This window comes from Heloderma suspectum, chromosome 5 (genome assembly GCF_057233095.1).
Source record: "Heloderma suspectum isolate Gila_16-S chromosome 5, 16-S_ref, whole genome shotgun sequence".
Classification (NCBI taxonomy): Eukaryota; Metazoa; Chordata; class Lepidosauria; order Squamata; family Helodermatidae; genus Heloderma; species Heloderma suspectum.
In genome coordinates this window covers 23,416,541-23,431,082 of record NC_139462.1, presented here as the reverse complement: position 1 = coordinate 23,431,082, position 14,542 = coordinate 23,416,541, and the positions used below count along the sequence as shown (strand labels likewise).

At 46.5% G+C, this 14,542-nt stretch overlaps 1 protein-coding gene across 8 annotated transcripts in view; it reads right to left on the bottom strand.

Moving 5' to 3' along the window:
• AFF1 (ALF transcription elongation factor 1) overlaps positions 1-14,542 on the bottom strand; it is a 234,480-nt gene that overhangs the window by 52,412 nt on the left and 167,526 nt on the right. For 6 of the 8 annotated variants that reach the window (XM_084855558.1, XM_084855561.1, XM_084855557.1 and 3 more), the window contains 4 exons: positions 10,892-11,815; positions 5,188-5,285; positions 3,443-3,701; positions 1,799-1,890 (listed from right to left, as the gene is read on the bottom strand). In XM_084855558.1, coding sequence (XP_084711684.1) covers positions 1,799-1,890; positions 3,443-3,701; positions 5,188-5,285; positions 10,892-11,815 — 1,373 coding nt within the window. The remainder of the gene's footprint in view (positions 1-1,798; positions 1,891-3,442; positions 3,702-5,187; positions 5,286-10,891; positions 11,816-14,542) is intronic. The other 2 variants (XM_084855563.1, XM_084855562.1) reach the window with 1 other exon arrangement.

Genomic DNA, 14,542 nt, shown 5'->3' with positions numbered 1-14,542 from the left:
AAAATAAAAAATCACATTGACAACATCAAAAACAAACACAGAGCACCTAGCAGTAAAAACACCAATAAAATTAACTTGAAAAGGTCTTGGAGAATAAAAAGTGTTATGATCTGGTAGTAGTCGGGATAAGAACCAAAGGGAATATCCTAATCAGTGTTGTCTCACTTATGTTGCAGCTGTTCAAAACTGGGGAATGAAAGATCTTCTCCCAGGTAAGTGGGTATAGGATTTCATCCTTAGGGTACAATCCAATATGCACTTACCTGGGAGCGCCACTGAATTAAATGGCACTTATTTCTGAGTAGTTATGTATAGGATTGCATGGTTAGTTACCACCTTAATAGGGCAGCAACTCTGGAAGTCCCACAAGTTGAGGACAAATTTAAACATCCATCATGTAATGGTGTCAGAGACAATGAAGTTTCCAAAAGCATACCTAAAAACTCTTTGATACCTCTGTCCATGTGGTCTGGTCAAATGGGAGTAATGTGGAAACAACATCTCCAGGAAATACCAGCCCTGCTGTTTTTCATGTTTATCCCAATATGAAAGAATGTTGGCACAGGAGCCATTGATCTCACCAGGGTTTGACAACTCTCAGGGCATTTGAGCCCGTAATTCACCACCCAATCCTCAACAGGGCATAGGCAGCCAGAAACGCAGGCGTATAAGCCTTGGCAGAATGAGACCAGAGTTTGGAAGGAACTACCATGGCAGAAATTGCAAGCGGATGTGAAAGGCAGGCATGCAGATGAGGGAACAGATAGGAATGCTGGGATGTGCAGGTACTTGGAAGTCAAGCAGGCAATATAAGAAACTGGATGTTGACCAGGAAAAGGCCCCAGGACTGACCCGGAAGCCATTCACAGCCAAGCCAGGCTGGGCCAGGACAGGACAGGGGGAAATAATCGCCTGCCTGTGATGGGGCGGGGGGCCAGGCGATGCTGGAACTGGGGAGAATAATACCATTATTCAGCTCTGAATTGCTGCACTACAAGCAGGACTGCACTACAAGCTCGTCAGGAGACTCCCTTAGTTCCAGTCCAGACTGCTGCTAACCCACATCCTTCGAAATCACACACATTGGGCTAAACTGTCCACTACATCAGGGCACAGTGTGTAGCTGACTTTCACTTTTTAAAAAAACTTTAGTGTAAGTGCATGGGCCCCTGATCTGGATCAGGACCACTGCACGTGGGTCAGGGTGGGTTAACTCTTCCCATTCAGCTGCCCCCCCACCCCAATTCACCATCCTGCACGGGGGCTGAAGAAAAAAACCTCCACCGGCCTCAGTTGAGGTTTTTTCCTTTCTTTAGCCCTTGCGCCCGGCGGGGGTGGGTGGATTTAGCGGGGGGGGGGGGAGCAGTTGGGTGGGAGAAGTGGCTGGGCAGCCCTGCCCCTTTATGCACATGTGCTGGTCCCAATCCAGGTTGGGGGCCTGTGTACTTACACTAAAGGTTACCCCCCCCCCCCAAATAGGATTAGCTACATGGTACGCATTTAACATAATGTATAGTCTAGCCCTAAATCAGAAGTTGTAGTGAGTTGAAGGGCTGTCATCCTAGGATAAGTCGGCCCACGTATACAAGCCACATGAGAGAAAAGTGTGAAATGGAAAAGCAAAATGACATCCATGCGGTCTCTGTAAAAACTTGGACAACAGCACAAGATTTTTAAGGAGAAAGGCAAATGAAGCTGTTTACAAGGAAGGAAAAAGAAGGGTAAGTGAGAACTCAAAAGACAACGTGTCCCAACCGGGGGGGGGGGAGGGGGGGAGAGAGAGAGAGAGCATTCTTACTTGTGCGGCTTGCTTTGAGGTTTCGTTGGCTTGGAGGTACCATTTGGCAAAGAAGGCACTGGGAAAGGGTTTGGAACATCCTCTAAAGATCCCTGTGAAGTTAGGGAGGAAAGATGTCAGATAGTACTCAGAAAAACAGTAAAAACTGAAATTTTGCTTTCCAAGATGAACAAGCATTTTATTTGTCCCAGGACATTTCTTGTCATCTATTTTATTTTATTTTTATGGAGGGTGAGGAAACTTGGCTTCAGACTAGTAATGTTTGAAAATGCTCAACATTTTCTAGAGGTTGGAAAAAATTAAGTCACAGGTTTCTGTTGCTACAAAAGCCCAGAATGAGCAGTTCTGTACAAATCAACTCAATATTGCCTCCAGCAATCATTGGAAATAATACTACCCCAGCATTGTCGGCTGTTTGCCCACATACTGGGTGAACAGCATGTGGGCTTCTTTTAAGGTTGTTTCAGATGGTTCTGAAAAATACAACTCTAATGAGTAGCTAGCTAAATCTCCCCTTATTTCCAAAGGAGTGAAATGTGTGATCTAAACAGATGCCAAGCAGCAACAAACATAGATTCATAACTGGAGAAACTGTACAATAAATGATCAATCAATTAACAGACAACTCACTACTACAGCAAATCTAGTTTAGGTGCAGGGTTAATTTGTTTATTCTGTTTATTATTTTTCTTGCCTGAACTGTACACTTATTGACATGATCTTAAACAAAACTAAAAAAAACCAGGATATTAAGGTGGGGTGGGAGGACCTAGAAAAGAAAGAAGGGCTCATTTTCATTGCTTCATCTGAAGGCCAATTTTGCTGCAGTGGTTCTCCTCTAAAGTTATGAGAGTAGTATCATCAGTATCAGAGCCCTGCAGGATCAGACTACAACGTCCATCTAGCTGAGTATTCAGTTCTTCACAGCAGCAAGCCAAAAGCCTATGTTAAGCTCACAGGCAGGGCTTGAAGTCACTAGCCCTGCCCCTCTATTGTTCTCCAGCATATTTCTTCTCAAAGATAGCCTGCCTTGGAGCTTAGAGGTCCTTACTTAGCTGTCACGGCCAATAGCCACAGATAGACCTACCGTCCTCGTGAATATATGCAATCTTTTATAAAAGCCATCGAAGCTGGTGGTTCTGTGGCAACGAAATTCCGTAAGTGGATTATGTAGGGAGGAGGTGTGATATAGAAGTGTATACATGCAACACAACCTGGGTGCCATTTTCTTGGTAGAAAGGCGGGGAACAAATCAAGCAAACAAACACGATGAAGGTATTTGTAAACATTCACTACTGATGGCTTCCCCCACCTCTAGGGAAAAAGAACACAAGTAAACTAGGCTTAACACATTCTGAACTTCAAAAAGTTGTGACTGAGAGCTGCTGATTGTGAAACTCATCGTGGGACAGTGTACATACACCAGAGGCAGCTCCCAGGCCAATAGCTGTTGCGTCAAAATATGAACGGCTACCGGGGGGGGGGGGGGGGGGGGATATGACACTGAGGCTTCCCTTAAAATCTGAAACTTTTCCAATTGCTCCCTTGAACAGCCCAAGCTGAACAACGAAGTTCAAACACGGTAACTACATGGCCACCATGGCCATTGGAATTCTAAATTGGAAACTACTCGTTTGCACCTACTTTGTTGCCTTTTGAGCTTTCAGAAGGCTTCACCTCCAGTTTCCTGTGCTTGGAGGATGAAGACTCCTTGTGGCTTTCCTTGCTCTTGGCAGTGCTGATACCGGGGCCAGGAGGCTGGCTGCAGGCACCACTTTCACTCTTTGGCCTCTTCTGGGCCGTCTTGGCTATTTTTTGTGTCGGATGCGCGGGGGACAACGGTGGCGGCGGAGGCGGCAGTGGCATCTCTTTTCTTTGCGTCTCCACTGACAGCTTTGAAATCCTAGAGATGGAAAATCAAAACATCCTTTGAGCCATATGTGTGTACTGTAAAACTTTTGGAGAGAGTGCGTGTAGAACCCAATTAAATACATAACACAGGGGTTCTGTTTATTTAGCAGAAGATAGTGAAACACACATATAGCTAACTGGCAAAGGCTTCATCTTGAGCAACAGGGGTGGAAAAATCAGGGACTTTCTGATGATTCATTAACACATTTATAATATGAAGAAGCCAAAAATGTATACAGAATAATACACATTGGGTTTGTCTCTACAGAAGAACTGAAGCCAAATGACCTGATTAACTGTAGGTTTTTTAAGGGGCTGATTTATGTTTAGGTGTTGGAAAGCATAACAATTTATTCCTCACAACTGCTGGGACCCAAAAAGCTACTTCAAGTGAACCCAAGAGTTTGGACAAAGGGTTTGGTTGGACAGGCCATAGGATTTCTCATATCCTGGCTTCTTCTTTCCCCACCAACCAGAGCGCCCTGTTTTCGACCTCTACAAGGTCCTCTGATGCCGATTTTGCAACCTCTGAAAGCTGCCAGCGTGGTTCTTTCCGTGGGAGCTGAAAGGGGAAGTGGGGAGGGGGGATAGGACGCTACAGTCCACTGCCTGAGGTCATACAAGTGTCTACAGCTTTGGGAGGGGGACTCTGATATGGTCCCTGGGATGCTCTCCAGGGAACTGAAGATTGCTCTCCCCAAAGATTATCTTGGTTTAACTTTTCTTACATACATCCTGCATCCACAAGTGCAAAAATGATTATTTATGATGGCCCTGAACTAAACCTCTGTGCATGCACATGTGCGCGCATGTGCGCAGCAACCGGGATGCTGCATGCACCTGGCCCCAGTAAAATGTTCCAAATGCTGCTGATCAGCTGTTCAACTGGGGATAGGAACAGGAGTGGGTGGGAGTCCCTGTCCTAAACACATGACTGGCGGCAACTGGCTTTGCTACCTGCAAGCACATGCATACACAGCCCAATCTGGTGGATCAGGCTTGGGAACTGCACATGTGGAGTTGTGCAAATGCTTCCCCTTCTTGGTACAGAGAAGAAAGCAAAAGCCTACTTACACATGCAGGACCCCAACATGCCCACTGACTGGGAATGTTGTAGAGTTTAAAATAATAGGTGTCCTTACCTGCAGTTTGGAAGCTGCTCTGTGCTTCAAGAAGGAATCCAAGGGAAAAAACAGTTTGGGCACATGTAGCACTGATAACAAGGCAAATATTGGCTAACTGTTTTACAATAAAACATCCAGTGTTTGGGGATTCTGCATCTGGTATCACTACGACAGAGTCCCTGTAACCTTCACAGAACTGAGGCAGTCACAGTGACAATACTACCCACATGCATCTGTTGGGTCACTCTTTTGCCAAAACAAACAAAAAAAGTTCAAAGCTCAGGGAACCACGTTCCTCCACTTAATTGCTTAGTATTTTAAGGCAAATTGTTTACTCAACAGCCTTGTACTCACTTATTTTTACTGGAATCTTTATGACCTGATGACAAGGATGATTTGGTTCCTTTATCCAGTTTGACTTTTTTCTGATCATTTCTCAGGGTGTCTTCCTGCTGATAAAAAGACAAATGCAGACCTTGGTACTCAAGACGGAGGTCCCGATCCAATGGTACACATGTGCAGGGCTGGCAACACAGCACCCACAGGTGCGCTGGTGTTCACCAAGACCCCGGAGTGTGCCCACCAGACCCCTTGCGCTTCCTTCCACTCACAGTGATATCCTCTGCCAAAAGCAGATACCACATTGGCAGCAGGACATGTAATTGCAGGTTTGACTAGGACTAAATGCACCTGGTGAAATGCCCCCCCCCCAACACACACACACTCGCCATCCTGAAGAGTTTATCCTACATGCCAAGGGTTGGCAAGCAGCACTCAGAGGTGCACTAGTGTCCACCAAGACCCCTGAGTGTGACCCCTTGCGCTTCCTTCCATTCACAGTGATATCCTCTGCCAAAAACAGCTACCAAAAACAGTCTGAGGGGGAGAGAAGACACCCCCCCCCCCAAGATCCCCTGGGCTAAAGGGGTCCTTGGTGATAGGTCGCCTTCTCTCTCCCAGCCATATCTATCCATCTGTCTCTCTCTCATTTACTTACTGCTAAACCTATTTAAAAATGTCTCTATATCTTTTTTTAGCAGGGCATCCTTTTCCCCAGCTCTACTGAAGTCAATGGAGTGATATTGCTTCATTGACTTTAATATGGGGTGGGGAGTGGTAAGTCCCTTGCCAAAAAGAATGGCTGGGGGGAGGGGGAAGAAAGAGGAGGTAAGGACAGAATCCAGAGTGTGGGGAAGAAAAGTCAGAATCCAGAGAGGGGGATGTTCCCAATGTTTTATGATTGACCATGCCCCCACAACAAGCTGTGGTGGTACCCAAGACACTTTTTCAAGATGTAAAATATGCTGCAGGCCCAGAGAGGGTGCCTGCCCTGCTATTATTCTGCGAAGGTGGGGCTGTCCACAAGCAAAAGGCACCAGCCATGCACTTGAGGCGGTGCCTTTTGGCTACATACGGCTCTGCTCTCGGAGGTGTCAAGGTCTGCAAAGTCTGCGAGTACAAAAAAGTTACGGGGGACCAAAAGTGCAAAACAGCCCAGTGAGGACAGAGCACACGTCATGACCCCAGAATGCTGGGTGTTGAGAAGAGAAAAATGGAAAACCGGGGGTGGAACATGGGAGGAGGAGGAGGAAGGGAATATCCTGGAAGACAGCGGAGGCTGGTGGCTCTGATATGAATGAAACCCGGTGAATTCGCTCCGGGTTTCAGTCAGAACTCTAAAGGAGCTATCCAGGGTGTGCCTTGGATAGCTCCTTTAGAGTTCTGACTGAAACCTGGAGCAGATTCACTGCCCCAATGACATCGGAGCCACCAGCCTCCATTACTGGGAGAGGGTGCAGCTGGCTTGCATCTTGAGCAGGAGCACTTGAAATGGCAGCCCATTGCTACAGGTCCCACTTGCCAGCACTGTTGCCAGTTTTCTAAATGGGCTGAGAATGCAGCTGTGGCAGCCGCGTCAGGAAAGGAACTACCAGTTTGCACCTGTGGGTTCCTAACCCCGCTAGGAATAAGCACACAGGAATTAAACTTCTGTATATATATTATCCCACAGTGGACCAGGGCATAAATGTATGGTAGGGATAAACAACTGGAGGCCTTCTGGCCCCCAAAGGCTTTCCACCTGCCCTGATCTCCAGAAGCATTTGCCATCCCCCAAGTTATACACCCCAGCCAGTTTCCAAAGCTGAGAAGCAAGCAAAGAGCTCTTTAATGCCTTCTGTTGGAGCATGGGTTTGGCAAGGCCTTCTTCTTATGCACCCCATGCTCATTGCCATGCACAAGACAAGGCACTGGAAAAGGTCATAAGCAGGTGAGGGGCATAGGAACATAGGAAGCTGCCCTATACTGAGTGAGACCATCAGTCCATCTAGGCCAGTATTGTTGACACTGACCAGCAGCAGCTCTCCAGGGTTTCAGGCAGGAGTTTTTGCAGCCTTACTCGGAATTGAACCTAGGACCTTCTGCATGCAAAGCCGGTACTCTACCACTGAGCTACAGCCTAAAAGGAAGGCTTTACCAAAGGCTCCATGTTCACACTGTAGCCAACGAGGCTAAAGAGCCCTTTGCCTGGTCTTCAAGCTTGGGTGAGAGAGAATGCATGGTCAAAGCCAATGTTGTTGGCCCTTTAACTCCTGCTCCTCGGTTAGAAATATGGCTCCTGTTAAAAGTTAATTGCTGACTAGAGACTGTCTATAGAAATGAACTTGACTGACCTCATATTCCTCCCTATCTGTTCAGGGGTCCAAGCAAAAGAGAAATCCCTACCCCATCAAGGCCAAAGGCAGCAAAGTATACGTTTTTCTGACCCGTGGTGGTTGAAATAAGGCTCTCTTTAAACCTACACTTGGATATAAAGTTTTCGGCAAGTATGAATTATATGGAGACAGCACAAATGCACACACACAGAGAAGGGGGGGGGAAGAGAGAGAGAGAGAGGCTGCAACATATAAATTTCCTTCTGGCTAAGTCATTAATGGCAGGCGATCATGCCTTTGTTTGCCAAAAGGAAACGGCACACCAGAGAGTTAAACCCACGTAGATTCCCCAAAGTCGCTTTAACAGGAATCAGATATGAGAGGAGGAGGAGGAGAAGAGATGACACACACACACACACTCCCAGCAGAAAAAGTACCAGTTTTTGAGACAGGGCTGGACAGAGGTTCATGAGTAAGTTTCAAAGAGCACATCCCACAAAAAACAAAGCAAGCAAACTCGGGAGAGAGTTGCATGATCTTAGCCTTAAGGCCGAAAAGCAATTACTAAAGCAACTACTAAGTGACTACTACCGAGTTAACTACTAAGTGTCTATTATATTTATCAGCTGTTCAAGTCAGCTCATTACCAGAGTAAATTGTTTTTATTTTAAAGTATCTGCGCAACATACAAGTAACTCAACCATTCTCAACTGCCCAAACCCAAGACAACTCTTTGACACAAGGCTCTTCTTCGTTTGCCCCTTTTTTATTGACATGGAAGATTTCCATCTGAAGTTCCAAACAAGCACCTCTTTGCAACAATCAGATGTTTGTCAAATTCTCACTTCCCAGACACCTTAACATTTGGGAGGACCATGTTAGCCTTCCATCTCCAGGCCACCTTTTGACCTACTGAGCTAAATGAAGCCCACCAGGGGCTTGAAGAGACCCAATGTTTTGCTCTCTGGATGGGATTGGAAAAACAGGAGGGGGCAGGGGGTTACAAGCACCTGGCAGGCCACAATATATTTGCTGCTTGGCTTCATTTAGGCTGGCGGGTCAAAGTTGTACAGGCCTACTCTAGAATGAACCTTGCTCACATCTAATCATCCAAAATGACAGCAACCCGTCTTAAGGCTTGCAATTCAAGATCCATGTCCATAAACATGTAACATTGGATGTGGCCACTGGAAGTGTCCAGCAGTGTTTCCTAAAAGATAATTGTAATAATGCAGCCTTCTCCAACCAAGGGCCTTCCAGATGTTTTGGACAACTCCTAGTATACTGTAATGGATTGCAAGGGACTGTTTATACATGACTTGCATTTCTGCTTTATTTCTTTTGCAAAAGAAATAGAGAGGATTATGGAATCCAGCCACAAAGGGATCCACACAGAGAATGTTGGTTATTGGAAGGATGAAAAAAATAATAAAGAGCCCCAAATTACTTGTAGATTTCCAGGGGTTGAGAGTGTGTGTGTGTGCGGTGAGATCCGTTGAGAGCCCTGCTTTGGAGGGTTTGCCGCAGAAGCAAGGAATGAAGATCTGCAAGCCATTTCCCCAGTTTCTCTGTAATGCTGCTTCCTTGTAATGTTTGAAGCCTGCCATAAGTTAATGGTGGTATGAAGAAATACTTGCTTTTATCTATCCTGAATCTACTCTATCCAATTTCACTGAGTAACCCTGAGTTCAAGTATTGTGAGAGAACAAGGAGGACATTTCCTTCTTTCCACTCTGTTTATAATTCTTATAAACCTCCATCATGTCATGAGCACATGAAGCTCCCCTTGTACCATCTAGTGCAAGGGTGAGCAAAAGACAGACTGGGAACTCTCTAGGTGATTTTGTAGCAGACAAAAATTTCCAACTCCCAATGGTTTAACAACAGCAGCAATAAAAGTCCCTTTCCCTCTCCTAAAGAGCTTGGGGAAAAACAGGAGTAGGCTTGTGTATAAAAGGATCCTGGCCCTGAAAACCAATTCCTGGGCCGAGCATGCACTCAGAGGCACCTCATTTTGCAATTCTATGTTCACCTTCCTAAGCCACTATTTTAGACACCACTATTTTAGACCTGGCTCCAGTTAGCAGAGCTCAGGGTTTTACTGAGAAAATAAATTACATCCTGCAAGCCTGAAGTCTGTCCATCCCTGATCCAGTGCAGTAATGTCTGCTACAGCTGGCAGAGATTCTCTAGGGTCTGTATTTGCCACCTGAGCGCCTTCTGACACAAGATGCCATGGACAGACTCTGGGAACTCCTGCAAGCACAGCAGGTGATCTACCAATTGACCTGTGCTCCATCCCCTTCGTTGCCTTTGAGCTAAAAAGCCCCCAATACTTTAGCCTTTCCTCGTAAGGAAAGTGCTTCAGCCTGTGAACATTTTGGTTGTCCTTTCTTGCACCTTCTCCGTCTCTTGAAATGGACCCACAAATATTCCAAATGTGGCGTGCTTCTATAAAGGCATTATGACACTGGCCAGGGCTGGCTTCAGCTGGGTCTCTCTACACATCACTGGGCTCCCTTGGACTCACCTGCAGTACACTAGGAGCCATCACCTCAATTTCCCATGATGCCCTGTGATGTAGCATCACACCGGGGCATTCTGGGAGATTGAAAAAGCAGTTCACAGACCCAGCTGGCCAGCATGAAGGGCCATGGGCAGGTGTCAGCTGGGCAGCTGGCCTAGGAGACTGGGTTTTTATTTCCAGTCCCTTTCCCAAACGTTTCCTAAAAATTCTTTGAAAGTTGCCTTTTTCTCCACTGCTGCATGCGGAGTTGATGTTTTCACTGAGCCCCCAAGATTACATAGCCAGTACAGCCACCATCCATGTATAAGTGGTTACAGGAGGTGATCTACACCAAATTCATTCTTATGAATGGCTGAAAACCTGACTGGAAAGAATTAATTTTGTGATTCCCACTTCGATGCTTTTAAAAAATAAAAATAATGCACTGAAGAATATATACGGAATACTGACTAGCTTTAGGGTGGGACTATTTTGAAAAGCTGCCGTTCCTTATCTTGCCAGTGCTGGACATATGCACTAAGGATGTATGAGAATTTTGTTTTTGCTCGCAAAACATACAAGCATGCCCCGTTCAGAGCCCCCATCGCAACAGCAAACACATCTGCCAAAAATGGTCACAAATCGCTGAACACATGCTTGTATTCGTATCATTCTTGATTCCAAGTTTGATTTGCACGCATTTCCTAATTTGCGCAAATATCATTAGTAGACTAAATCAAGCTCACTTTAGTCTATGGAGGAAATTTGTGCAAATTTCAGGAGAACGAGAATCAGGCACCAGATGAATGGTAGGATGACATTTGGAGAATTCTTGCAATCTTGAACACTGCTTGTTAGCCCATCCCTAAAATCTACCATTCCAAAAAGAGTCTCTCACCTTCCTCTTTTTGACAGACTTGCTTGGCGTATCTGTGCTCCTCTTGTCAGCCTCATGCTTGTGCATACTGTGGCTCTCTTTGACCTCAAGTCTTTTGGGGCAGCCCCCCTTCCCAGGTGGCTGTGGGATCCGGGAGAGAAGGGCGAGATCAATTTTAACCACAAGCGCTGGAGGGACTGGGCAATCCCTCAAGGGCGACAGCAACTTCTTATCCCTGATAGGAAGGAGAAACTTCTCCCTGTGAAGGTCTTCTCTGACCACCACAGCCACTTTAGGACTACTCGTTCTGCTGGTGGCAGGAACCCTGGGGCTTTGACTTAGGGGGCTGAGGGGCAACTGTTCCAGGGTGCTGCCAACTGAATTGTCTTTTGCAGCATCACGGTCCACAAACGCTTTAACAGTGGTCTGGTGCAAACTCTTGTGCTTTTTCTTCTCGGAGGGTTCCAGCGCAGTGGGTTTTAGCTCCTTCTTATTGTCAGACTTTGGCCTCACTTTCGTTTTCACCTTGGGCTTGTCTTTGGAAGACTGGTCCTTCACCCCGTAAGGGCCGGCCGGCTCGCTTTCTACTGTGAGGCCTCTCTTCGGCTCCTCCTGTACTGTGGTTTTGCTGGGCTTCCTGGGCTGCTTATTGCCCACTGTCTTGTGGAGGGGTTCCTCCACGTGCACAGGAGACTTCTGGTAGTTCCGCTTGGTAGGCAGGTGTACCTCTTGAGCTGACCGAGGCGCTTTGCTGGCAGTTTTGGAGTGACTCTCTGTCGGCTGGGGGCAATCCCTTTTGCTGCTGTTGTCGCTGCTAATGCTGAAAGTTTTCCCTTGGCCTTTGCCCTCCTGGAGATTGCTCCTGCTACGGTCATCCTCAAGGAAACCCTCACTGGGTTTCAGAAAGTGTTTCAGTAGCCATCTATTGGATGTTTGTGGATCAGGCTATGGAGAACAAGAAGAAAAATGATAATGTGCCCAAGAGACCATCAAAGTTGCATCATTTCATCTCTGCTATACCTTCCCAGGCTTGGGCCTGTATTTTAAATTGAACAAAGGCTGAAGGACCAGTAATGGTGACTCTGCCTGCTGACAGAGACTTGGGCACAGGCCTTCTCGTCGCCAGCCCTACTGGTCTCCACCATCCAAATATCCCTTGCTCCCTCAAACAACTCCACTCTTGCTCCATTGCATGCTTGGAACTGCCTCCCGGAATACCTGCCATCTTCCTCACCTCCTTCAAATCCCTCCTCAGAGCCCACCTTTTCCAGGAAGCCTTCTGCACATGGCCCTAGTTCCCATCTCCCACTGTAACTCAGCCTGTAACAAAGTGGAATTGAAACAATGGCAAATTCTTTCCTGGTTTACGCTCTGCTTCCAACTTCTTACCCCTTCCTCTGTTGTTTCCCCTGTGTCAAATTCTAGACTGTAACCTCTCCGGGACAGGGACCCATCCTCTTGTACTCTGTAAAGCAGCATTCCCCAACCTGGTGCGCTCCAGATGTGCTGGAATGCAACTCCCATCATTCTCAGCCAGCACTGCCACCGGATTGAGCCTACTAGTTGCTGAATCAATCTGACCGATTCAGATCTAGCAGAAGAACAGCCTGAAGGCAAATTGCTCCATGGCCTTACTAAGTGAGGTGGTTTAGTTCTTACTGGGGGGGGGGGGGGGGGGGGCGGCGGCGGTATACCTATGTTTGGACTATACCATTTCAGACTGAAGACAGACTAAGGATTTAATGCTCCTCCATACAAATCATTCATTCATTCATTATATTTTTATACCGCCCCATAGCCAAGGCTCTCTGGGCGGTTCACAAAAATTAAATCAATAAATAAATACTTGTGTGTAGACAAACTAAATATCTGCTGACCTGGGACTGCACAGCTGAAAGAAGCACTTTGGCTGCTGCCACCAGCCAGGAGGCGAAGGGCTACTGGGAGGCTGGGGAGGGGGGAGACCAATCTGGCTCCTCCAATACTTGCTTTCCTCTTCCCCCTCCATTCCTTTTGTATCACATATAGTAGATTGTGGACTCTACAGTGCTTTGAATATTTTAGGTATACATGATTGTTGTTGTTGTTTAAAAAACCACTTACACCTAAAATTTTCTAACCTTATTAGATAGAAAACCAGCATGCCAGAGAGAAAGCTATGATAGAATACTTGTCCCTAACATGCTACTTTTCTATGTGCAGGGAATTTTATGTATGGACCAGCATTCAGTCATATGATTCCTACTTACAATCTCAAGTGGTACAGCCCAGACAGTGTTTTACTGCCTCCATGAGAACTAGGGTTATGACAGGCATCTACAACTGAACATGTACTTCAGGGGTGGGCAAAAAGTAGACCTCTAGATGTTTCAAACTTCAGCTCCCAGCATTCCTGACTATTGGTCATGCTGGCAGGGGCTTCTGGGAGTTGACATCCAAAGCATCTGGAGAATTACCATCTGGCCACCCCTGCTGATATTTTGCATCTCTCTCTCTGTGTTGTCTGATGTAAAGTACTGCAGTACTTTATTTCAAAACCAAGATGGTCAAAGGGTGATTAATTAAAACCACTTGAAAAAGATTATTTTCACCATTCCATGGTTCCTTCAACAGGCCACTAAGCCCAACGTTATAACAAATGACGTAGAAGACACATTTTTGTTCCTGAAGCAGTTTCGAAATATGCCTGCTCTTGATTATGAAACTCTGGCACTTTTTCCTACTTTGTCTTCCCAAGTAGGTCAGTGGAAGCCTCCAAAACTCAAGGAACGAAGCCAAATGAAACCACAGGGAGTCCAGCCACGTCCTGGAAAAAAGGAATCTGTAGGGCGGGGGGGGGGGGAGGAGTGTTTCCTATAGACCTGAATGTACTAGACAGATTCCTGCTGAAGGGCTACATCAGGCTACCCCAACCAGGCACCCTCCAGATGTGCTGGACTGCAACTCCCATAATTCCCAGCCAAATGGTCATGTTGGCTAGGGATTACGAGTGCTGCAGTCCCAACACATCTGGAGGGTGCCAGGTTGGGTAACGCTGCCCTACATCTTTTGTCAAAGCTTAATTTTTATAAAGTGAAAGCTAGAAGTTGCATCACTGTCCAATACATACATACATACATAAGCAAACAAAAGAGAGAGGGCAAACAGGTTTGAATTAAAGTTTCCAAACAGAAGTTGGATCCAGAAAAGGCTCTGGGCAGAATCCAACAGAGTGCTCACGCCCCCACTGATGCCTTTCCGCCCTGCCGACGGCCTTCCACAAGCAGTGGGTCCCGCTGATCCCACTGCGTAAACGAAACCCACTGCTCACGCAAGAGAGATTTCGTGCTTTTGAGGGGAAGCCCCAAAATGGAGAGAACTGCTTGTTTCTGGAAGGAGGCAGGTTGGTGGAGCTCCTTTATGCAAGGTCCAACGACCGGCTCTTTCCAGAAATTAGCATTTCCGCTAGTTTCAGGTTGCCCCGGAAGCGCTAAATCGCCATTGCTCAAGTGGTGGGAGCTAGCTGCGCAACAGAATCGGCGGGGCCTAAGAGAATCGGCAGGGGTGTGAACACCCCATTGGATTTAGACCACGGACCCAAACTTTTAACACAGATTCAAATTTCATTTCTGTTCAGACGAAGTTTTTCTATCTTTCATTTGTGTCCAAAGCTGATTAACATGGCGGCTGCTA